Source organism: Ceratotherium simum, chromosome 19 (genome assembly GCF_057802395.1).
Source record: "Ceratotherium simum simum isolate JZ-2026a chromosome 19, ASM5780239v1, whole genome shotgun sequence".
Taxonomy (NCBI): Eukaryota; Metazoa; Chordata; class Mammalia; order Perissodactyla; family Rhinocerotidae; genus Ceratotherium; species Ceratotherium simum.
The window spans coordinates 30,744,381-30,770,268 of record NC_141918.1 but is presented as its reverse complement, the minus strand read 5'-3'; the positions used below and the strand labels follow the sequence as shown (position 1 = coordinate 30,770,268).

The window sequence follows — 25,888 nt, the reverse complement described above, 5'->3', positions numbered from 1 at the left end:
AAATATGAACAACATTGCAAGGAACATTCTTGCTTTTCTTTAAGACCAACTTCTCCTTTTCTGTGGAATCAGTAGACGAGGAGTGCCTGGCTGACTCAACTTCCACACACGCAATCTGCAAGGCCAGTTTAGCCAAGAGTTGTCAGTGCTTCTGCTCCAGACTCTTGCTGGAGCTGCTGCCCAGGAGAAGCCCACGGTGCCCATGGCCTCGGGCACCTCTAACTTCCACCACTGGCCTCTGGCTGTGGGGCTGGTGCCCCGAGATTTGCTGGGAACATCTGAACGCACTTTCTACTGCTCCTTCCACATCTACTCACCAATATAGTTCTTCACACTTTATCTTTTTGATCATTGAATGATTTCAAGTTCCTGGTCAGGACTGAAATGTTGGCAAGGGAGTTAGAAACAGAAGAGGGAGTGAATGAAGACTCTGTTAATCGGCCTCTTTCTTTCTCACACAGCAATTTTTCTAACAGATGCAATTTCATTTGAGAGCTGCAAGAACGGAATCTTATGTTTTATTTCTTTACTCATCATTTTACAAACGGGATCCACTGTAAAAAGGAAATTGCCTTTGTGGTTCAGTTCTTCAGACTGGAGTGCTCAAAGCTTCAGTTTTTACACCAGTGGCTGCCACCACCTTGGATCTGGTGGGTGAGACCCAGCCAGGGAGGGAGGCTAAGAAATCAGGCAGAGTTCATTTAAATTCAATATATTTTTATTCTTCGTAAATACAATGAGTACAACCTTTTAACTTCACAAATCAGTTAATTCACTTTGTACAAGAAAAGTTTGACTCATCCTATGATAGTCCCAGTGCTGGATATTTTTCCTCAGGGCTAGTACCTAATAAATCAAAATGTGAAAAGTACAGCAGCTATTTTAAAATGTTTGTTTCTACATTTTCATAAGTATAGATTCATACCAAAGGAGCAGCTTATAGTATAGGACGATGTGTGTGTATGGGTGTGTGTGCGTGCGTGCTCGTGCACGCATTCAAGGCTTTACTAGAAACCGGTTTTCTGAAAGGCATTGAAGAGTCTCAGGCTGTTAGCAATGGATCAATCAAGAAACCTTTAGCGTCCATCTCCTTGAAGTTCCTTCTGGCATTACGTCTGTGTTCACTTACTGTCTGGTGTGACTCGCTGAAACACGAGTGTGGACCCCCATTGCCTTTGGTTTCAGCACTATGTTAACGGGACAGCAATCCGCCTCACTCCATCATTCATCTCCACTTTATTTGGTTTTGCTGTTTTTATTCATCCTCCCTTGACTTGTGTTCTTTTAGTAAAGCTCTTCTATTTTTGAGATGATAGCCAACCTGAAGTCCTGGTAAGAATCTCATTTTCGTCCACCAATTCCTTTGACAAGGTTGCCTGGCCTATGGTATTAAAAAGAACAACAAAAGAGGAAGGAAAGAAAAAAGAGAGAGAAAAAGCAAATCTCATGGCATCAGCTACCTTTCACTTATTAACTCAGTTCTGAAGGCCACTTCATGATGTATTACAATAGAAGGGGAACTTTTGATAAAACTTTTGATTTAAGACCTAACCATTATTTTTAAAATAAATTCTCCAACGTAAGATAGTTCTGAAGGCTGCTGTATGGTGTTATACACAGAGAGCTATATTTGGTTACCCAACTTTGTATGCTAAAAAGGAAAAGAAAGTTCTACTTATGTTTCAGCTTTTGATAGTTCAGCCCGATCTTCCAGGAAGAAGCAGAATGGCAGGCCTGTGGCAACCCCCAATTCAGCCCCCCTCCCAGGGCGTGGCAGCAGCGAGTGCTCTGCTCAGGGGTCCTGTGATGCCCCCTTTCCTTCCGGGCTGCCCTACCCTGGGTGAGGCAGCAGGTCAAAGCTACTGGAACAGTTCTGTGTCAATTGACATTTTTTCCTGAAGGCTACACATTCCCAGGTTTATGCTTCCCGAAGGGTTTGTTAGTTGAGGCTTATTCTCCATGGGTAGAAGTTCATCAGAGACTGTCCCATCTTGAAAAGTGGGGACATTGAGAGCTTAGATATCACTGGATTTGTACATATCTGAAAGCAGTCTTGTAATTGGCACGTTGCCGATGGTTTTTTTGAAAAACACTTCTTCTATGGTTGATGGACTAATAGAACGTAAAGCTGGCAAAAGCAACAGGAGTTTTCCAAAGCGACACGGTTGAGTGGGATATCTGGAATAGGAGAAGCCGTGAAAGCAATAAGATCCGTTACTGATGGGAATTAATATCTTATACTGGAACACACACCATCTTCAGCATAACTCCTGATTGGGCCTCTTTAATAACATACTCTCCTTGCAATAGAGTCCTAGACAGGCACTACCGTCCCTGTTTTGCATGTAGACTAATCGAGGCACGGAGAACATAAATGACGTGGCCAAAATCACATGGTGACTGTCCCTACATTGGCAAAGGGGTTGCACTGTGTTTGGAGAAAAAATAATTTTAAGAAACATGGTACTAAGTTTAGGTCAAATAATAAACTTAAGGTTTCCAGGGTAGAAAACACCCACGGTATTGATGACAAAGCTAGCGACAGCATCTACATTTTCTGAGTCTCAAGGCTCCTCCACCAGGCTATTTCCCTCAAATAAAATGGATTCCTTTTCTGAGCAATTCTCCAAATTATTATTCAGGCGTTATACTTAGTCACTCTCAGGAATAATTCCATCCTTATTACGCTGCAAATTAAAGACTAAGTTCTGTTGGGTGGCAGTGCCACCCAACTTTCATGTCAATGAAATTGACATATAATTAAAGATGTGAGAAATTGCTTAACAATTTCCTCTCTTGATGTCCAACATACATCTGTGCTCAGATATGCCAGTTCCATTTTCTGCTGCCTTTAGATGCCTATAAACCATCCCCTCACGGCAGCCCTGATGCTTCTTCAGTCAGTAGCTTGGAATCAGGTATCAACACCTTCCACAAGGAGGGCTCCCTCCACTGAAACTAACCATCTAAAAGACTGAGCTCCAGGATACTTACCTGTGACTAAGCCAGATTCAACCCATGGCCACAAGGTGCCAGAAACTGACAGATATCAAAATTCCTTCACGGGAGTTGGGTAGCTGAACACGGAGTTGAACTGCCTGTTAGCTCCACCCTGCAGATAGAGTCCAGGGGAGCAGTTTTCATGCCTGTCTCTCAGCTTTGGGCACACAAGAGGCCCTCTCTTCTACCTGATCCTGGGCTGATAATTCCTTCTGGGCTTCTGAGGACCTCATTTCGCTCTTTTGCTGCCCAGTTTCATGACCACCCATGGACAGGGGCCACCAGACCACATTTAATAATGTGGTATGGAAACGGTGTAGCTTATCTACATTATAAAAAACACCCAAATCCCACCACTTGCTCTCCTTGATGAAAGTATCTGCTACATTTCCTGGAAAGTTATCCCAAGACCCATGCCTCCCTTTCATCGTGGCCAGTTATTCTCTTCAGCAGCTCTGTTTCCCTTCCCAGAGTCAGGCAGAGGAGAGAGAACACTGTAGTGGAGGGAGGCAGTGGCTGTCTAGACAAGCCTCCACCATGTCTGCAGCATCCACCCAACATGCTGGAAGTTTCCCACGGTGAGAAACCACTGTGGGAAATACTTTCAGGAAGGATGGATTTTGGAGAATCCATAGACAATTAACTCTTGATTTTCTGTGAGTAGATTATCCACTCACCTACTCACCCACTTCTTTTATTCTCCAGTTAGGAAGGGGCTGGTTAGCCAGTCAAGAAGAACTAATTGTCTATCATATGTGGAGTACTCTACTACCCAGAGACAATAACAATATTTGTGTGTGAGTGTGCATGTGTGTGTGTGTGTGTGAGAGAGAGAGAGAGAGAGAGAGAGGGAAACAGAGAGAGAGTCTCTGACTGCTCAAAATTATTTTTTAGAATATCTATGCCCCTGACTTTATCCATCAGCATAAATAACTGGAAGTTTTCTCTTCAGATGTAAGTATTCTGGATCTGCCACAGTTCTGAATATTCGATGTTTAGTTATAACATATAGTTTGTGTGACATGCCGATTCCTAGCCTTCTCCTCATGTCCTAGAGAATAAGAGAAATAGCTTACAGAGCTGTAACAATTGGCTCAGTTTGCAATTTTAACAATTAATGTACAATTAGCTCAGTTGGCAATGTTAGCTTTTCATTTCAATTTCAGATTTTATTTTTCTAGACAAGAAAGCGCTAGAGGAGAATGTTCACTGATTTGAAGGAGCTAAGGAATAAGGCATAGTCAGTTTTGTCACATGTAGACTTTAGATATTAATATTAAATTATAGCCGTAGCTGATATCATGACATAAAAATTCCATGTCAAAGCAAATGTGTTCCTTCCAAGAATAATTTCCTTGTTTTGAGGGTGGGGGGAAGTGGTATACTTGCCGTTTCTCTAAAATAGACGTGTGTTAATCTGTGGTTTCACTCTCTCTGGTCGCCCTATAAGCAGCTCCTGGCAGGCCAGGCTCTCTCAGACTCTCCCCACTCACCTCTCCCGAACCTCCCACAGCACCTCTACCAGCCCCTCTACTGGCTCTCGTCGCACCCCTCCTCCCCTGCTGCAATCCTCCCAGTCGAGGACCAGCTCACATGCTGTCTCCTCCATCCATCAGCCTGTCCAGATTTTCCCTCACCCCCTCCAGCTAGACTCTGTCTCTTCCCCTCCCCACTTTGCTTTTCTCTCTCCTCTGGTCTGAACTGGAGTAACACTTCTGCCTGCTTCGTGCAATGATAAGGGGCAATGTACTGTTCTTTCTGGGGTCCCCCAATGCTCACCAGGAGCGGGTACTCAGTAAAGGCTTGACTGAATCAGTAACTGGATATCATATTCTTCTTGGGGTGATGTTCTTTATACCTTAAAGACGCTAAATGTCAGAGGTCAGTTATGATACCCAAGTTAGTTTTTAGTAGGGAAAAACTGCCCAAATTATGTACTGCTCCATTTCATAATTTTGAACAATATAAGTGCTTACTATATACATTCTGAAATTTAACGTGGATTTTAAATTAAAAAACCATGGCACTGTAATTTGTAAAAACATATACACAGGCACTATCACTTAACACAGTTTCAGTGATATTCCATGGACAAGGAACAGTTTTATTCATTAGCATTCAAAACAGGATTTATAGTAGAATAAGGAGATCCCAGCAGAAGTGGTATCACCCCAAATGAATATAGCTGACTTGGGGTTTCTCTGACCCCTTAGGTGAGGGAGGCATTAACCACCTCTACTCATTTGATCTAGTTACTTCCATGTTGAGATGACAGAGACAGGCTTCCATGGGCTTCCCTTCAAGATCAATCTAGAGAATAAAAAGAATAGCAACTCTGTTCTAACCTCAGATCTACCACAGTCCTAACTTAGAAGCTAGCAAGGAGCCACTGCTCTTGAAAAGCCTTGCCTTTTTTCATCTGAAAATGGAATCGGAAAGTCTGTACCTCCTGGTGGACTTGCCCATTGGTGGTCCAGGAGGAGCATTGCTAGAGCCCCAGCAGCTGAGAGTTTCTACAAATGGCCAAGAACAGCCTCTGCCAGTGGGCACTGCTTGGCTAGAAGTAACCTGGTGGGGTCTATGACTCAGTCACTCAACAGATACCAATCAGCAAAGCCAAACAGCAATTATGATGGGGGAAAGATGGCCTCTTTAGAAAGTTCTTTGGTCCTTCTCTTTGGGATTGGCATCCAAAGGAAGGCACTTGCCTTTTTTAAAGGATAATGAGACCACTCTCTAATACATCAACCATAACACTTCAGCCTTCATTTTTTGCCTTTCCCATATCTGGGTCCATTCACCCAAACGTGTTCAACTATTTTGACAGATCAACTTGTTCAGCCAGGACAGCTGTAAGGTGTCTGTCTGGCAATGTCTCACTCCAATAATCTAATTTGGTTCACTCCTCTCACCCACCCCAAGAGATAGGTGAGGACATAGACTCTTACTAAATTAACTGGCTGGCAACAGGTAATTAGTCACAATGTTTGAACTGGCTTATTACCCCCTGCTCACACATTCACAGTGGAAGCAATTTTCTTAAGTACACGTTCAAGGCAAACAGAAGTCACCTGGTATGGATGTAGCTGTTGAGAGTTAGCTGAGCCTCATCTTGAAGAGCTGCGATGGCGGCAGCATTCCGGAAACTTCTCAGTTCAGAACCACTGTGTGTAGGAACTAGAAATGAAGACCAGGAAACTGTGACAGGCAGCACAGGAAATGCAGATGGAGAAAGCACCTCTCTGCAAGTGGACGGCCAGCAGGAGAACATGCAGGTCCCCACAACTATCGCAAATGGGGCCCTCAGCTCACCAAACTGAGAGCATCAGCTCCCTTGAAAACCATCACCTCTTTTTACAAGGGTCAGTCTGGACTTTGAGGTGGCTGACTTAGCGAGGTGGCAAAACTGGAGAAGGAGAAGAGACAGGGGTTTGTGTCTGCTTACCAGCTTTGAAAGTGACGATGCATTTTAGACAGGCAAATTCAGTAGCATCTAACCGGAGTTGTCTAAACCGAGCCACCACCTCTTGTAAAGCCTGTATTTCAGATATAATCTTGTTCAGCTTCTGGGAATCTGTGTTGTCACCATTCATGCCTAGAATAAAAATATGGAATAAATGCTCTAATATGAAGGCATTTTCATGATTTAATATTGATTTTTGACAAAATCCTGCATATTAATATCTATTCAATTGTCACTCTAAGATATCTGATTCCATGTAAACTGGCTATATTGTATGAAAGTTAATATAAAATCTTCTCTTGGATGATAACAAACACAGTAATTTGCATTTAAATAACAATGCAAGCAGTCATGAATACAACAAAACAACATTATTTGCATTTAAATATAGATTTATAAATGACAGGTATACTCTATTGTTCAGCAGGAATTTGTTATTCTTTACATGTTGTTCTTTTTTCAGTAATGTATTTTTATGGTAATTTCTACAACAAAGTCATTAAATTGTGCAATTCTTACCAGATACAGCCAGTAGAGTGTTAGCATCAACCGGAATGGCCCATTGTGCTATTCCTAGAACAAACAGTTCTCTCCAAGCATCTTCCAAAAGCATCAGCTGTCATACAATAGATGTATAATATAATATAGTGTGTAATTTATAAATTTATAAACAATTTCAATATGTAAATTTCCATTATTTTAAAAAGTGTTTTAAATGCCTGTCTTGGTAATTTTTCCTATGAATATTTTAACTTTCCTTTATTTTCCCATATTTTCCTTTTTGAAAAGGTGCCTATGCATTTGAGAGTCAGCCACTCCAATCCCCCAAACTTTGCTTCCCTTGGAAAAGGGTCTATCCTTCTTGTCCTTACATCCATTTGTTCCTAACCACCTAGAAACTTCTTCTGAGACCCTGGCTCTATGAAATGCCACCAGCAGCTCAGCAGGTGAATTCCCCTCATACAAAATGCTGATTTTATCAGGGTTGAGGATTCTAGACTAAGCAGGCAGATCTGGGCCCCCATCTTCCTGGAGGGTTGAGGGGGCTGGGCTGGGAAAGAGATCACTAATTCCCAAGAGGCATGCAGGGAAATCAGGGTGTAATTATGTTAATCGGGTTTTGCTGAGTTTACCTCGTCTCACTGCCTGATTTTTCTGAGACTCATAAGTGGACAGCATCAAGGTGCTTGTCATTTTCATTCTAATAAAATGTGCTACTGAATATTTAAAACGAAAACCTGGCTCCTTTTCCAAATTAGTATGCTGGATTCCATGTCACCGCAGTTTGTGTGTTGTTGAAGGGTTTCCACCGAAGGGCTACGTGGCAGATGGTAAGTAAATTTTGTTTGGGTTCAAGAGTCCACAAATACTTGTTTTGAGAAAAAATAGCCAATTTACACATACGCCACACACACAGAGCACGCGGTTAGAGTCAGTCAGTGAACCTAGTCAAAGATAGAACCCAGCCATCTTTAAAAATCTGTTTTGAAAAATCGCTCAAAAACCAGCTAATTCTGGATGATTTATGTGAAAGGATTTCCTTTTGGGAGCTAAGAGCCGATTTGTGAAGGCTTGTAGCCAAAATTACAATTAGACCAAAAGTTTTAATTTTCAAAATGCTTTATTTTTAGTTTTATGGCATTAAGTACAGAAAATAATACTTTAAAAATGGAAGGTAATCAATATCTAATTCTGGCCTTGTCTGAAAATCCAGGCCATGAGAAAAAGAACATCCCAGCTAGAAGATTAAATGTTTTGAGCACATTGCCAGGTCTCTCTGTAGGAAACGTACTTCATATTAAAGGGCACTATTATGCTTTAATTAGGTATAAAATGAATTAAAGAAATAAATCCTTTGCTTTTAGAACCACGTATTAGCCTTTTGGGAAATGTGTCATTAATTTCCGTGAATGTACTGGTGACAGCTGATGGTTGTGAATGCTTCACTTTCTTTCTTTCCCTTAAGGTTAGAAAAATTCTGGCAGAGGCCATTTCTGATATTCCTAACAACAACACATCTGGGTTTTAGTACGATGCAATTTTTAGCAGCACATACTTTTTCTCCCTCTGAATGTCATTTACAACCACAGAATTATGCACTATGCCTATTTGTTTACAAAGTCTCTGAAAGCACTTAAAGAATCAAGGGAGACCTTAGCTTGCAGGAGGTGTGCAATGCACCCTTTAATCCTGAATGCTGATAAATCAGTGGCCAAAACTGAGCATTACAACGGAAAGTATAAAGCTGTGAATATAAAATAATGAGACTAGTTCCAAAAATCTTACAGGAGAATACTCTCATCACCTTTTATTTCTCTCAGTTCCAATGTTGTTAAGAAATCATTGTTTTATTAACAATTTTAAAAGTCATTAAGGCTTAAAAAGTTGTGATTAAATTTAATGTTTCAATTAAACTAAAAAACAAAACATAATGTTCTTGTATGTTTGTTTTTCATAGACCAGATCCAAATTTACTGATATAATTACATTTCTTACTAAGGATTCCATAGCTAGATATTTTGAACCCACAGAAAGAAGCTAGTAAAAATGGTTTCCTCATTGCTGTTAAGAACAGATGCCTGGCCTTGGCAATTTATCTGGGTAACCTTCAGTTTCATAAGGCTGACTACTATTGCTTCTTTCTCAACCTCCTCCCTCAAGACCTCAGGGCCCTCTTGGCCATACCTGGTCTTGCAAAGACAGCGTGGAGAAAGCTGGCACACTCTTAGCCCACTTGATGCTCATAAACAGAAGCCTGGCAGCTGATTCACACACTGACTCTGTGGCCACTTCATAGAGATACATCGGAGTCCCATTCACTTCATGGGGGTACTGCGCAGGGAAGAGAGAGAGAGACACCAGAGAGTGAGGAAACCACAGCTTTGCCAGAAGAGCCAACTTTTAAATTTTCTAATTAGAACAGAGAAGGAGATAGGAATTTGGACGTTCTGCTTGAATGGGCAGTTGCCATAGGGGGATAAAAAGCAAACATCTATATCTGCAGAGCTTGGGACATAATAATTGTTGGAGAGGCCATTTCCCCTCTTTGGAGGCTTGTTCCTTCCAGAGGGGCATCTGGCTTGTCTATCTCCTGCAGCAAATTTTCGTCAGGCTGAGCCAAGTGCCAGGCCTGTCTCCCAATTGAGACAAGAGCTGCTTGCATTTGTGTAAATAAAAATAGATGTGAAAAAAGTATAAATTAATAGGCATCCCAAACACAAATATGCACATGAGTATTTTTAGAAAGGATGAGTATATTATGGAAATATTTCAATTAGACATCTTAATCATTCACAGAGCATTCCCATTCATAACTGACAACATATTCATAACACTACTTTCCCAAGCTTATTATACACATCAAGGGTAAGAAAGCAATATTAAATATTGTGTGTGTGCATGTGCCCAGGTGTTTGGCTTCCCTGCAGCCTGGGGCTGCAGCTGGCCCTCCCCTGGGGGAGGCCAGGAGCCCGTCTCATCCTGGAATGGGGGCTTTGGGTAGGTACCAGCTGGAAGCCTGGAGGGTAGTCCCTAGGTGGCAGCCTTTTGAGGTGGTTCTGGCTATGGCCCTTCTAGTAGAGGCTCAATCTTGGTGTAAGTCCATGTATCTCAGAAGAGAGGGAGGGGAGAGTGGGAAAGGCAGAGTGAGCTCCACATTTCTCTCTTGCATTAGGGACCCATAGCTTTGCCCAAGAAAGTAGATCCCTGCAGCTCAGGGACTCTTCTGCCAGCTGTAGGCAACCCCTTTCTTCTAAAAACAAACGTCTGCTCTTCTGGCCTCCAGGAACTCCTGCGCTGCCCTCTCAGTTCAGACAAGGCTTCGCATCTGGGTTTTCTAAAGGTGCAGGTTCCTGGGCCCCACCTCAGACCTGCTGAAAGGGACTCTCTGGGAGATGGGCCCGGGAGATCAAATTTGTAGCCAGCTCAGAGAGTGACTTTACTGCATACTAAAGTTTGAGCAGCCGTAGAGCTGCCTGCAGAGCCCCGCCGAGCACCCTGCGAGGTCTCTCCATTTTTTGCTTGACCCCAACCCAACTCAGAAGGAGCGGGTGCGCCCCTCTCCGTCCTCGGCTCGGCACGACCTCCTTAAGCCCGGCAAGGCCACTGACCTTGGGCGTGGGCTGAGCCAGGCTCACAAGGGTCTGCCGCTCGGGGGTGGCGGACACGGCGGCCAGCTCCAGGCCGTGCGGCTCGAGCTGCGTGACGGCGGTGAAGAAGGCGGGCGCCGGCAGCGCGGCGGAAGGGAAGTGCGCGGCCGCCCCGTTCTCCTCCTTGTGTCCACGGAAGTAGAGGGCCACCTGCTTGCGGATGGTGGACGTCCGAGGCCCCCGCTCGTGCTGCACGGCTGCAGAGACAGACAGATGCACGCACGCCTGGGATCAGAGACTCGGCGACACTCAGCCGCTGCCCGCGCTCGCGGGCCAAACGCCACATCTGGACAGGCAAGGTCACCCGAGAGGTGAAGAGAGGGAGGGAGAGAGAATGTGGGGGCAGAGGGCGCTCTGAGATCTTCTAACTCTTACATTATAGGCATTAGGAAGCTGAGGCCGAGGAGAGGTCACGACAATGGCCAAGTCTCAAGCAAGACTAGAGTTCTCTGTCCATTCAGGGCTCCTCCCCACCCAGGGGAGGTCGCAAGGAAACCGAGACCCTGTGGGAGGGAGTAGTTGGGTATCCTCGTCCGCAACCAAGGGGAGAGGGAGCATTGCGCACAGTTAGGCACCAGGTCTCCGCACAGACTTTCCCGCTCCGCCCAAGGACGACTCCCCCCATCTCCACCCCCCGCCCCGCGGAAATGTCGTTTGGCCTCCGAGGGCCCCGGGAGAAAAAGACCCGAGCCCAGAAGACGCTGGGGGATGGGACGAGGGAGAGCCCGTCTCAGAGTGTGCTAGAGGAAGGCAGGGGAGATGTGACAATTACCACCAACAGTTTAAACAAACAAATTAATTCAGGGCAATCTTCCGCTCGCCGAGCTTGACAACTTGTCAATACACAAGTTCAACAGGTTGGACGCTCCCTTCTGCTTCTTGCGCCGCAGAGGAAGGAGCTCTCCCCAGTGGGCGCGCTGCCTCCGGGAGCTGCCATCTGGCCCCGGCCGCCGCCACGGCAAAGCCCGCTCTGCACCCTGTCCTGAGGCCCCATTCCTCCCTCCCGGCCACTACCCCCGCCCCGCCCCGGCCTGGGGCGCCCTCGCCAGGCCACCACGCGGCACGCACTGGGACTGCGCTCTACGCCCAACGAGCATCCCGACGTCCTAGTTCTTGCTGCACGTTTAAGAGCCTTCTGGGAGCTGGGTGTCCGCTGCACCCACAGGCGTCACCCTGGCTCTCCAGCCCCTTTCTGTAGAACCGAGACAGGGCCCTGAAAAAGCCCAGGTCTCCGCAATGGCCGTCCTGATTTTTGAACCTTGATGAATTTGCAAATGAGGGCTCGAAATTCCCGGCGTTTGCGGCTCCGCCCTCCCTCGTCCAAGACACCTCTCCCAGTCCCCATGATTGCCTCCCCGGCAGACTAACCAGACTGCGAGATCCTGCGGGAGGCTAACAGGCTTAGGGGTGGCCCCAAAAGGGCTGCAAGGAGAGGCGAGAAGAGGAATTAGGCCGCGAGGCAGGAAGTATCGCGCGTGCGTCCCCAGCAGAGTGGGATCCCCAGCAACGCTGCCTTCGTGGCGGCGCTGTCTGCTATGTGGGCATGGGCCTTGCCTAGGGAGTTCCAGGAGGCGGATACGCCTGAAAATCCGAGGCCAATTCCCGGCATCTGGAAAGAAGTGCTAGGGAGATGATTTACATGCATAGGAGGGTCGTGTATTTTCTGTACATATAATTTACTTACTACTCAATCAACATTAGACGAATAAAAAGATGTACTGATTACCATCTTTGTTCATGTTGACTTCCAAACACTTCTTCAGCCTACACGCCCTGCACTGGTTTCTGTGCGTCTTGTCCACCGGGCAGCCTCCCTGGAACAGAGCGCAGGCGGTCAGCGGCCCCCAGGGCCTTTGGGCTGGGGACGCGAAGCCGGCGCCGGGTCGAGGAAAATGGCGTGGAGGCAAGAAAGGACCCCGCCACCGACCCCGGAGCGGCAAGCCTGGGTCCGCGAAAAGCCAGGGCCTTGGGCAACAGCAGGGTCAGGTAGAGAAAGGACTAGGATTCCCGGGGCCACTTCAAGAGGACCAACCCCTGACCCTAGAAAAGCGGGCAAGGAGGAAAAGTCCCTCTCCAAGCGGGTGAAGGGTCAAAGCGCCTGGTCTGCCAGACTCTGCAGTGGTGGGAGGAGAAGCCGACGAGGGAAACTTCCGCCAGGCGCGGAGGAGGTGGAGCAGGGGCGAGACTTTTCAGGACCGAAGACAGCGACCCGGCCCCAGAGGAGGAGGCCTCAGAGCTGCTGTTCGCAGGCTTGCCTGCAGGATCCCGGCCGCCGCTCCCTCCCGCCAGCTATGCTTTCTGCTTTCAGGTTGAGTCTACCTCTTGCTGTCATTTTCTGGGCGAGCCCATTTATCTATCAGATATTTATTCTCTACTCTCCCGTTTCCTCACTCTTGCCTTTATACTTGAAATCATCCTTACAACCAGCCTGTTAAGAGTTCTCTTAAAGCCTAGCCTCAGCCCAGATTCATGGAAACACAGCCATTCCTGAAAGGCGAGGCAGAAGTCAGTCAGGTTAGCAGGGTAAGGTCTACAGAGATTAGGGTGGGAAGGGAAGAGCCCAGGGCCTGGGCAATATCTAGAAATGCCCACTATGTAAATGTGACCAGAAAGACAGTGTGATGAACTATGTGAAAAAATGATAATATGGACTGAGACTATTAGCCTGATAACAGAAAAAAAGAGGTAGTTGCTACCTTAGAAATGTTTATCTAAGATGCATGAGAAAATAAATGTTTTACGTAATGCAATTTTCTGGGAAAATATTGGCCGTTAAAAGAGGAAATTTACAGAGAAAGTTTCTTATGGAATTCATTCAGTGTTAGGCATTATTACTCAGGGAACATATACATAGATACGTAAAGAGCATATCTACATATGTATTTTATATACAGAAAATACATAAGAAGCTTGGTGCTCTCCTATGTTTATATGACTTGCTACTGTTACATTTGTAGTGGGAACAGAGAATAAAATAAAGCTCCTTTTCTTTTGCTTCAAAATGTCAAAAATTCACATACTCTGAATTTGTAGTAAGCACATGTTCTGAAATATCCTTTAGGAAAAAATTGCACACTTGAACACAATTTTATGAGATCACACCTCTCTAATTTAAAATATGTTGATTTATTTAAAATAAAGGTATGGCAGAGGTTCATAACAATTTCTAAATGTCCTCATTACTGTTAATAATAAATTGGAGTATAATTTACCTAATCTTAGAAGAAAAGAGAGAAAGGAAATAATTTTTGGTTCCTAAGTGAATTCTTCAGGACATCTTTGCTAGTCAGTGTAATAGCTCAATGTAAAGAGGTTTAAAGAACTTATTATTAAATGCAATCACATGTCTATCCTCAAATGTTATCCTCCTAGTATTCTGATAAACATGCTAATGCAAAATGGAAGCCTTCATTAGTTCTTGAGTGTCTTCAAATCAGATGATATGTACGTAAATACCAGGAGCCTGAGAGAAAGATGAGCGCCTCAGCTCAGTCCATTTATTCTCTCTGCAAGGAGTGGACCACCAAGCCTGATGAGTCTATTATCACTCCTTTACAAGTACTTGGACTGACATCAATATGTTTGAATTGATAGCCAATCCCTTTGAAAATACCAAGCATAACATCTGAGATTTTGATTCCCCAATTCTGTGTATTGCATAAAAGTAAAAGATAATTTAAATAGAAGTCTGCTCAAATTTGACGACCCACAGCAATCCCTATATTCTTGTAGAGCTATTGGGATACAGTCCTGTGTGTGTCTAATGTGTTGTGTCCCTAGTGTATAAAAGTAAAAGATAATTTAAGTAGAAGTCTGCCCAATTTTGACGACCCACATAATCCCTATATTCCTGTGGAGCTATTGGGTTACAGTCCTGTGTGTGTATGTTTTGTGTCCCTATGATGGAGCTAAAAATTGATACAGAGCTGTGTACCCAATTAAACAGGTAACAGGACTGGAGAGTTCAAAATAACTTATCCAAATGCAAATGTCTTCTTGTTTTTGTTGATAATTCAAATCTTTCAGAAATTGATATGGGCAGACATGGCTTCAGAAAAAGATGGAATAATTCACTAGTACCAGACAATATATGTGTAAGTATATACACATATCATATATATACGTTTCATATATATATATATGAATATATATATAGTGAGAATGTTTTAACCATTTTGGTTACCAAAGGATGACCTCTGACTAATACACTTTCCAGGATCTTCTTGGGAGTCAAGGTGGTGGCTCTGAGCTGAGGGTCTATATGCCTGGCTAAGAAGAAGGCAAAGTATGGGGACAAAAAGGCTGATCTCCTAGGTTGAAATAAGCCTATTACCGAGCTGGAAACTGAGTCATGGGGTTCTACTCGCTCTTTCTGGAAGCTTTGGCTCACATTTAGCCCATGCCCTGACTCCTCTTTCCCTTTGAGACAGTTCTGCCTGCTTGAGACCAAAACACAACCAACCAGGCCCATCTTCTGAGCAGAGAAAGAGAAGATACGGGAACCTTGGAGAGGGTCCCAGTTAGTCCTTCGTTGGGAGCCTTCTCTTCTTACTCACTCTGCCCTTTCCTGACAAGGCCCAACTAAAGTCACATGGGTGCTGAAGCCCCACTGGCCACTTCCAGAGCAGCCTGCTTCTCGAAGTTGAAAGGGCACAGCCCCTCACAGAGCACATCCTCTCTATTCCAAGCGGCCAACACTCACTTTGGGCCTCAGCCTTGACAGGGATGCCCTGAGCCTTTCAACTATGCCATCCCACGCAGTGGTCAGGGTGCTCACCCTGGGTGCTGGGGGTGGGGTGGGCAGGCAACAAACATAGTCTTTTCTCCTGCCCTCACTTGTGGTTTAGATTCTAAACTTCCTTAGGTCCCCTGGGCCAGCTTTATAGCCACTGGGTGTGGGCCTTTCCCAGTGTCAAAATCTGTCAGAGGATTAAAAAGGTGGGGGGGGGGGGAGAGGGGGGGTAGGGAAGCACCAGGAATTCAGGCCTCCTTTTGCAAACTCATCTGTCATCCCTTACCTCTTCCCGCCTTTCCCAAGTGAAGGGCCTCTGAGAGTTAAGGCAGGAAGGAGGGGAGAGAAACGGAGAGGTCAGGGTCTGGTCTCTTCTCTGCAGCTTGGAAACTCGGAGGAGGCCTTGGCACAAACAAAGGAGGGGGCAGCAGCGGAGGGGAGCCGAGCAGTGCAGCCCTGGTGAAGGTACCTGGTTTCCAGATTTGCAGACATACGTCCTATTCCTTCGGATACTCCGTTTGAAAAAGCCTGAGCAGCCGTCGCAGGCGTAGACTCCGTAGTGTTTCCCCGAGCTGCGGTCGCCACACACTTTGCAGGGGATATCTAAAATGCGGCCTGAAATCGCAGGAAGGACAGGGAAGGGGGGAAGGGGCGAGACGGAGAAGAGGGCGGAGGAAAGGGAGGAAAGGGGAGAGAGAGAGAGAGATGCTAAGCAATCTGACCTCTGAAGGGATTAGCATCGAAGCTGCGGTAAAAGCAAATAATGAAGTGATTTTATAGCCAAACTTTTTTTCCTTGAGCAAGTGTCAGTTTCCTACAATGAGCATTATTCATGCACCGCTACATGTATTCGGGTCTCCTCTAATCGCCGAGACCCACTTTGGAATAAAAGATTACAGCAGGCCGGGGCGGCAGCACAGCCCGCCGCTGCCTTTCTGCTCCGCGGAAAGTTTGGCCGCCTCCCTCCCGGCTCTTGCATTTAACAGAAAAAGTTGTTAGTGAGCGCGCGAGGAGACAAACTTGAAATGTAAAAGGGAAAAGAAGAAAAACAAACACGGCTGGAACCAGGGATGGCAGCTGGAAGGCAATCGAGTTTTCTCTGAGCTGCCGGGCTGTTGTTATTATTAGGATTATTATTGTAATGCTAATACTAGGATTATTAATGATAATAAGGGTAGTGGTAATTGCCCAACTTTCGCTTTACCTATTTAAAAAAAAAAGCTTGGTGGATCGCTTTTGAGAAATTATTTCTTTTAGGAAAAAAATATTTTCTCCCCAAAGCAACTAGCACTGGGCTAGGCAAGCCAGAGGAGAGGGATGCAGGTCTGTCGATTCGCTGGCAGGTTAGGCGGGGCAGGAACCCCTCTCCCTCCACTCCCCAAGTTCTTCCTCCTTAGAGACCTGCCTCCTCACACTGGACCCTGTTGGGTCTCTTCCTTCCTGTTTTTCCGCCGCTGTCAGAGGCTTTTTTTTTTTTTAAGGATCTGACTGGTTTCTCTAGATTGCCCTCCACCTTCATTGGCCTCGACAGTCGCCTGGCTCAAGAGAACTTTCCTTGGAATGCCCCCAAGTCCAGGGTGGCCGCAGACCCTGGAAGAATGTTAGGAAGGGGGTAATATTCGAAAATTCGGTAGGGAGGGAACTATTTTTCTCTAAGGTTCAAGAGTCCAACCAGGCTGAAGCGGTTTATAGGGACTTAGAAATCCTTCTTCCCACAAACAAAGCGGGTATTAACTAAAGTGTTAACACTTTAATAATAATAATAATAATAATGGTAGTTAATAATACCAGTTAATAGTAACTCACTTCTTAACATTAAATTTTCCCGTGCTACCAGTCTGAAGCCGTCCAGTCTGGGCCCAGGCGGCCTCCGGCTGGGGTGAAACTCGACAGCTGCTCCCTGGAGCGCTCAGGTTGGGGATGCGATTAAGCAGGGTGAGGAGAGGCAGGGGTGAGAAGGACTGGGCGAGGGGAGTAGGGGAGGCGAGGGCGCGGCGTGGGGAGGGCCCTCGAGGCGTCAGAAGTGGAAACTTGCTCGTAGATTCCGAGGCGTCCGGGCGGGCGCACCCCCTGGGCCACGGCCTTGGAGGAGCGGCAAGGGGGGTGGGGGTGGGGGTGGGGGGAAAGCGCGGGAGGCCGGGGTAGGGGGGTAACCACCAGGCTCGGCCGGGGTAATTACAACCCCGCCATAGCACCTGCCTATAGAGCCACCAGTGACCCGTCAAAAAGAGTAGCATGGGAATTCGGATGGCGACAAAGGCCGGCGGGGGAGGCAAGCGGGGCGGCGACCATCTCGGCGCCCCCTCTCCCGGAGGGTGGGAGGAGAGGTTGTGCTGGGGGGAGGGAGGGGCTGGAAAGAGCCAGGCGAGGCCACAGCGGGTCTTGTCCCTCACCCCCTCGGGCCTGTCACTGCGCCCCAGGGAACCCACGGTCTCCCAGCAGCCCGGAACGCCAGCTCGGCTGCACCGCGCTCACTTGGGAGGCGACAAACTTGGTTTCCATATTTTGCAACCGTCCTCCTCTGCGGAAGACACCCTCTGGCTGAGCTGGGGTCCATGTTTGGGATCCAGCCATCCTGTCGCCCCAGCTGTCCTCCCCTTCCCCGTGGCACTTTTGATGATGCCAAGATGAGCGCGCGGGAGGAGGAGGAGTAGAGTTCTTTCCCCCCCGCTTCCCATCCAGACAGGAGGCTAGGGACACGCATCCTCTGCAGAACCCCGAGGGAGTGCAGGGAGGACCAGTGCGGGGTGGGTGACCCTCCTCGGGCTCCCGCGGGAGGGGCCCCTCGACCGTCGCCTCCTGGGGCCGCCCGGGCTGCGGGTTGGCCCTGTCTCCGCGCAGACCTCGGAGCCGCGGCTCCCGGGCCGATTAGAGATAGGCAGACCTGCTGGGGCGGGGCACGGGAGGGAGGGACGCTAACATCCCGGGGCACAGCGGGTCTGCGCCTCAGACTCCACCACCCAGCCACGTTAAGGTGACTTGGGGTCACGAGACAAGCTGGTTGACCCCGTTGCAAAGCTCCTCTCATTTAGCAAGCCGAGCGAGCTCCGACGTGAGGCGAGCGGGAGTTCCCCAGGCTGGAAAACCGTTCTTAACTTCCCTCGCCAGGGGGTCCCCTTGGGGCTTTTTGTGTGTCATAATTGCCTAAAGATATATGGCAGCTTCGATTACTGTAATTACCATCAGAGGCTGTTGAAAGAAGTTAGTCTGGGCTGCAGGGGTGACTGGCCGGGGTCTTGTTACCACCCAGGCGGGGCTCCCGGCTGACATCGCTCTGCTCTCCAGCCGGGCGAAGCCGACCCGGGCGGGGGTTGCAGACCACGCGGCCCGGCTCGGGCCTGACCTCGCCCGCTGCGCGCCGACCTCCTCGCCGCCCGGGGCCCGAGGGCCGCGGGTTTCGGGCCAGGCTGCCGCCACCGGTCTGGAGAAGGCCTGGGTGCAGCGGCGCCGCGGGCTGGGGCTCCGCCCCGCGGACCTGAGACCCCTCTGCAGAGTCGTCCGAACCTGCGCCGGGCTCGACGCTGCCGAGGCCAACCTCCGACTCTTGGGAAGTTGGAAAGCGCCAAAAGTTTCCCCAGTGAGTCACTCGGCCTCTTTTGCTAAAAGGGCGGAGGACCCGCCTGCGTCGTCGTCCGCAACAGGCGGGCGCTGGCCGCCAGCGACCCGAGCTGGGCGCCCGCCCCTTCCCTTGCCTCCCAGGCCTCACTTTTCAAACACCCCCGCCCCCGACCTGGGCGGCTACGCACCCCAAGCCGGCACAAGAGTCCGAGACTCCCTTCTTCCAGGCAAGGAATCCAGGGCCTGGCACAGGGCGAGCGAGCCAGGAGGCCTGCCGAAGCCCGCGGGCTTCGGTTTTTGCAATGGAGGCTCGGAAGGCAACAGGAAAGGGTTCCTTCTGTGCCTCCTGGAAGGATCCTCACGCGCGGGACACACAGGCCACAAAAAACAAGCCCGCCTCGCCGCCCAGAGATTCCAACAGGGAGGGCCCGGGTAGGCCCGAGGCTCACTGCAAACGCCAGTTTTTCTCAGGAGTCGGCTCCGATTCGGGCCGCGGCTCAGGTTCCTTCTCTCTTCCCTCTGCCCTAGATCTAAACATTTCTCCTTTTCTCTTTTTGTCCACTTTCATTTTACTCTAATTTTTAAAACGTCAGCACCCAAACCAAAACAAACGGGCAAAGTGAAAACACGACGCACTTGTGTGTGTGTGTGTGGGGTGCTGGAATTGCATCCCACTTAAGTGGGACTTCATTATCAGTCCTCAGAAGTGTCTCGTACTCTCCCAACTTTCAAAGACTCAGGACAATGAGGGCCAGTGAGGGGAGGGGGATTGCGGAAAGCAGAGAGCGCCAAAAATGTTACAGGCGGGAGCAGAAATGCTGTAGAAAATAGCAAGGGCGGCGGGAGAACTCGGGATGTGGGGACTGCGGCAACAGCGGCCACCCCCAGCCTTGGACTCTGGAGGCGGGAGCTCCGGGCCGCCGGAAGGCGGGAACTGAAACGCCCGGGGAGATCTGAGCATTGCGGCCGCGCCCGCCCAACTCCAGCTCGGGCCTGCACTTTCTCGGGTTCCACAGGCACGGTGCACGCAGGTGCCCTCGCACACACTTAGCCCTGCACTCCGGCGTCTAGGGGAAGTTAGAGATCAGCCTCGGCTTGGCGTTCCGAGGGAGAGCCACTGGCTAAGCAAGTCTGAGGAAGGAGAGAAGCGCGCGAAGGGAACAGGCCGCACACTCCTGCCTCTGCCGAGCTCCCGCTCGAAAAGTCCTTGGGATTAGGGATTTGGTCCTCTCTTTGCTAGAGCGGTTCACCATACTTTAAATTCCCCAGTTATGACCTACGCGGATTTAGGATTAAGGAAAATGTGACTTTTAAATTGTTTCTGCTTCCCGGTTTGCAGGATTATTTGAAATAGCTAGAAACGGGGTGCAAAGCATTCCATTCAAATCCGCTTTGCGCAGAGTTGCTTTTGCACGTTGGAGCTCGGAGTTTTGAGCGAGCGTGTTATTGTGCTGCCGCCTGGAGCTGCGGCCTAGTTCCCGCCCCCGTCGCCCCCTCCTCCCTGCACCTGGTCGCTAAGTGGAGGCAACTCCCCGGACTGGTGGGCTGCGTGGGTCGCCACCTTCCCACCGTACCAGAGAGAGGGGGGAATCAAGCAATCCAGAGGTAACGAAATTGTTCTTCCCTCGCCAAGAAACGCTCCGACTCACGGTCTCCAAGGAACTGGGCCAGAGCGCACACGCCGCTGGAGTACCTCTCCCGGGCTCGGAGCCGCAGAGCTCGGGGCAGGACCTCCCAGGCCTCCCCGCTCGCCCGCCCCAGGCTGCGCGCCGGAGCCCCGCGGCGGCCCGAAAGGTACCCACTTGTTGATCCGGCCGGCTTGCTCATGCTGGCGGTCCCGGGGCGGAGCGGTTGGTGGGCGCTGCCCGAGTCCCGGCCGGCAGCGCCCGCCTCGCCGCCGGGCGCCGCCGCTCTCCAGCCTCCCTCCAGCCTGCGAGGCTCCCGGGCCGGACAGGTGGGTATCGGTCGCGCGCTGCGCTGCTCCCCAAGGGCTCAAAATTCGTTCCACAGTGGCAATTTAAGCATCCTTAAGTTTCCTCCCGGATCTTGCAAAACCGCAGCTGCTGGGAATGTTGCTTGATATGGACACACGCATGGACAGACAAATGGAGAGATGGACAGGCAGATCGAGGAAGAAGGGAGGAGGACAGCAAGAGAGGAGTATTGAAGGACAGAGATGGAGACACGAAAATGGTCTTCCTACGGAGCAAAAAGGGCGAGATCCCTCTCTTTCCCCATTCCAGTCTCTCAGTCTTCGATTTCTGCCTCTACATTAGGCATGCAGAGTGTAGATAGATCTCTACAGACCGCTGGTCTTCCAAGGAAAGAAGGAAAACACACCCGCAGTCTCAGGCAGATGGGCTCGGCGCTGCCCAAACCCGAGCGCGGAGTGGGAAAACTAGATTGCTGGGAAGTCTTCCGAGGGAACAGGCGGCCAGGTCCGGGTTTCCGGGGAGAGCCGCGCACGCAGCGGCAAGGGGTCCCCGAAGTTCATTACCCCGTGACTTTGTGCCTGTCGCTGCGGGCTGGGTCCCCTGTAATATCTCCAGAAGCGCTCTGACAGGCAGCCGCGGGGAGGGGAATAGGGCGTCCCTGGCCCACTTAGCTTTTCCCCCAACTCCTGGCGGGGTCTGACGTCAGCCATGTGCGGGGAGGGGATGGGAAGAGGGAGGGGGTTAAATGCTAATGATATTAATGAACCTCCAAGCGGCTCCCAAGGAAAATGCAGGCGCTCTCCGAGCTGACGAGTTACAGAGTGAATATGGGAGTGTGGCTCTGTGCGTGCGCGATGGTGAGGACGGTGCTGCTCTTGCAATAAAAATGAATTATTATATTTCCTGGCAAGGGGAAGGGGAGGGGAGATGGAGCTTTCTCCAAACGCTTTCCGCCTTCTCTCCAGAGTGCCAGACAGATTCGTGGAAGAAACTGGGTAGCTGTGTGTTTGTGTGTGATTGTGCGCGCCGGATATGGCTATATGAGTTGGTTCATTCTTGCTCCCGTGCCCCTTCTGTTGGGTAAAACTTGGATCTGGCCCGAGGTGAGTAATTATTCATTTTGCAACTATCTATAAAAAGTTATAGCTGAGGACGCTGTGTGCTGACTTGGGGCCTGGGATGGGGTCTGCCGGTGGCTCCGCGTTCCCGCGGCCTTCGCGCGGTCCGCTTGGGCGCCAGCCGCCGGCAGGGTGCCACTCGCTTCCCAAAGCAAAGCCCGTCCGGAGCGGAGGGAAGCTCCCGTCGCCTCCATTATCTGCACTAGAGCGGCTGGAGGGCAGAGCTTTCCCTCTTGCAGCTCACAGCCGGTGGGCTTCGCTGACTCCCCTTCTCCGGGCCAAGGGATTCTGGAGAGCCCACCCCGCCTCAGTACGTCCTTCCCCCGCCTTTCCGCGACTCCTGTGCTCTCTCGCGCCCTGGTAACTGCGCCGCGCTGGGAGAGCGCACGCCGAGGGAGCGGTGATCCCCGATCTCTAAGAGATTAATTCTTATTTAAGCTCTCCCAGCAGCTTGAACTTGTCGAACAAGAGCTTGCCAGCCTCTTCTCCGGGCGTGGGCCCGGCCGGAGGTCAGGGGTCACACCTCCTGCTCTCCCGCCCTCCGCGGCGCGTTTAGGGGGAGGAGAACCCAGGCCGGCACTCTGCAATTCTGCCTGCCCACCCCTGGCTCCACTTTCTGCAGACTGAGTGTCAGCTCCTGCTTTTGATCAGAGTAAGTGTGTGCAAGTGAGGGCTTGCGTTCCCCAAGCCCTCGGAGGGCGCAGCAGCTCCTCGGCCCCGGCGTCTCAGGGGTGCAGGCTGTGCGCTCCTGTCGGCGGCCGCAGCACGTGACTGTAACTTTCCCCTGCAGCCTTGGCTCCGCCTGGAGCCCGGGGCCATGCACGCCACACACTCAGAGCCCGTGTCCTCTCTAGTGCCGCGCAGCCACCAGGGCTGGGGGCTGGGAACACCCAGAAAAGGCAAGAAGTGGGACGACTATCTCCCAAGTTACCCCTCTTCGGTTTTTCGAATTGGGGCGAGATTAGGGAATTGTGGGACGAAGCCATAAACCTGAGGGGCTTTTTAGGAGACAGGACAAGAAATCAACATTTTTGACAGCCCAGTTGAGCAGACGCGTAGCGTGCGCAGCGAGTCCCGGCCGCGACGTAGTGCAAACTCTAACTCCGCGCCCAGAAAGGGAAGTGATTTCCGGGCAGGGTTTGAGAAACGCAGTTACTGTGCCAGGCTCGGTTTTGGAGCCTGGGGTTCTGGCTCCCGCCAGAAATGCATTTGCCACTGCCAACACGACGACGACGACCACCACCACCACCACCATCATGTGGACGCGGAGAGGGACGCTTGGTTCACGACAAAGAACTTCAAGAGTCGAAGTAATTTATCTCGGGCGAAGATGAGGGCCGGTGACGAAGACCAGACCCAAGCCTGTCTCCCGGGAAAAAGTTTAGGAGTCTTTGGCGAGGAGACCTAGAAGCCGCTTCGTGGGTTCGGGGGCTGGGAGGTAGGAGGACCACAGCTCTCGAGGGGTCCAAACTGCCTCTGCCCCTACTTCCCGATATTCTCGCCCTGCTGGCTCATTTGTAGGCACCAGAACTTTTGGAAAATACTCCCGAGGCTCACCAAATTGTCGCAAAATCAAAATGGGAATGTTCCCTCTTTCTCCTGTCACCAGTCCCTAATGAAGCAGGTGTCAAGAAGTCCACTGAATAGAAACACACACACACACACATCATCCAGCCCTGGCAAAAGGCACAACACGCACACACATCGGCAGCATGTTCGTCCTGTGTTCTGGGCGCCTGGCTGTAATTATCAGCGTGCTTTGCATAAATCACAATGCAGTTCTGGAATCATCATGATGACTTTCTGGCATGATTGGTTCGGTGGCAACAGCAGCAACAACATCCAGGGTAGGCAGGAGGGGCTGGGGCCCGGTGCCCACCAGGTCCAGGAGGAGCCTGGAGTGGGAGTGTCCGCCAGCTTCTGCTCACTGGAAGCTGCTGCAGACCACAGGGAACTCGGACCTAAGGTGTAGAAACTTAGGGCTCTTGGGCAACGGTCAGAGAAGAAAGCCTCTACAAGGCTGAGACTCCTACTTTTCATCTTTCTATCCACAGGCTCCAGCTTGCGGCCTGATTCACAGCAGGTGCTGCATAAATGTTGGGTGAATAAATGAAGGAGGAAAGTCACCTGCAGATTTCCCCAGAAGCCGCTGGAGGCACAGCAAGGCTAATCACTGGAAGCCAGAAGGTGGGGATTCAGGCTCTGTCCCAACTAGCTGTGTAACCTTGCGCAAGTGACTAGACCTCTCTGGGCTCCAGATCATTATATGCAAAACAACTATGCCCTGTTCAACCTTAACTTTCAAAGATTTTTCCTGTGAGTCCACTAAGTGAAATGACTGGTAAGGGGCAAATGCCATCTATCTCAGAAACACCTTTTGACAGAGACAAGGTCTTAAATTCAAGGATGAATTCACAGCATTGGATTGGGGAGTGGGTGGAGCCACACCCCAGAGGTTCTGAAGCCATCTGACTAGGTCGAAACATAGCCCCTAACTCCTTCTTTAGTCTCTTGTGAGTATGGAGCTCTCAACCAAAACCAAAGCCAAAAACACAGGGAAGGCATCTTTTATCACAAGATGTCTACATTTTGGTCCAGGATATAAGAAATAAGACCATGAGAAGGACCATGGAATCTAGAGGTCTCTGTCCATCCATTAATCCACCCCATTCATCAAATACTGATCACCCACTACGTGCCAGAGATTAACGACATGAGCCCTTTTTCAAGGAGTCTGCAGGGAGAGCAGACACATGAAAGGTGATAAGTGCTTTGGATTGGACTAAAACCCAGGGAAGTCTGGAAAAATATACAAGGGATCCTAAACCAGTGTGGAGTGGGGTAGGCTGTCAGGGAATGCTCTGGAAAGCTGGCCTTGTTTTAGGGACTCTACTGCCTCTGAAAACTGTCCTGTCTTATAGCTCACTCTTCTGCTAATGCCTCTTCCCATCCATTTAAAAAGGGAAGTAGAGCCTTGTTAACTGGATTGTACGAGAGAAGCAGGGGTGCAGGGCACCCCTCAAGCATTGGATTATCTGGGTCTGACCCTTAGCTCTCCATTCACTAGCTTCTCTAAAAACGGTGCCATTTTCTCCATTAACTGTCCCCTCTCTTCTTCTAAATTAAAACAGCAAAGGAGAAAGGAAAAGCTTTCTCATCAGCAAGCAGAGCTGACGAAGTCGGTGTGGAATAGAGACTCCTTCCCCAACCAGGGAGCAACCCCCTCTCAGAGGCCATTCTACTTCTAGAGAGTCATTCCTTTAAAACGCCCTTCATTTCACTGATGATCAGGATTGAGAAATACTGAGACCCAGAACATGGCTAGGAAAACCTACAAGTTGAACTTGACTGAGGTTTGATGTTCAGTCTCCAAAAGACACTCTGATGCAAGTTTTTAAATAGTTTCCTTGTTTACATGAAGGAGAACGTTGATTTTCATTTGCTAGCAAGTCATAATTCAACCTATGGTTGGTTGTTGCTTTCCCAGTCGATGGTGAGTGACACAGAAGGTGGGTAATGGAGCAGGTGCTTAGTGAGGGCTTGCTAAATGACAGAATGAAACAGTCTCATCAGGCTTGCTCCTGATTCTGCTGTGTGCTTTTCTACAAACTGTTTGGCTCCTATCTAACTCTACTCAGAAAAGAAACACCAAGAACAATCCAGAAAAGAGACCCAGGTGCTCTAGAACCCATGGATGCTGAGTTGCACAGTTTTTCCTTGACACTTTCCAGGACTGTGTTGGCTAAGAGTTGTCTGTTACTCCTCACCAGTGGGGAGATGAACACTGCTAAGAGCAACAGCAATAAGACAATGCTGTGTGGGAGAGGCTCCTTTTTTTCCCTTAACATATAACAAATTGTGTCTCTGCATTTATTCATACTCTCCTTCAGGGCCACATAGCAGAAGAAGTTCAGGTCTAGGGGCAGGCTGAGGAT

General features: G+C 49.4%; 1 protein-coding gene across 1 annotated transcript in view; it reads right to left on the bottom strand.

Annotated features, from left to right (window-relative positions):
- Window positions 1-728: 728 nt before the first annotated feature.
- Window positions 729-25,888, bottom strand: part of NR2E1 (nuclear receptor subfamily 2 group E member 1) — a 101,568-nt gene continuing 76,408 nt past the window's right edge. Inside the window, exons 3-10 of the mRNA XM_087443765.1 lie at window positions 15,813-15,958; window positions 12,338-12,425; window positions 10,573-10,808; window positions 9,149-9,295; window positions 6,983-7,079; window positions 6,446-6,595; window positions 6,072-6,177; window positions 729-2,178 (exon numbers count right to left, since the gene is read on the bottom strand). Coding sequence (XP_087299891.1) covers window positions 2,016-2,178; window positions 6,072-6,177; window positions 6,446-6,595; window positions 6,983-7,079; window positions 9,149-9,295; window positions 10,573-10,808; window positions 12,338-12,425; window positions 15,813-15,958 — 1,133 coding nt within the window. The 3' untranslated portion in view covers window positions 729-2,015. The remainder of the gene's footprint in view (window positions 2,179-6,071; window positions 6,178-6,445; window positions 6,596-6,982; window positions 7,080-9,148; window positions 9,296-10,572; window positions 10,809-12,337; window positions 12,426-15,812; window positions 15,959-25,888) is intronic.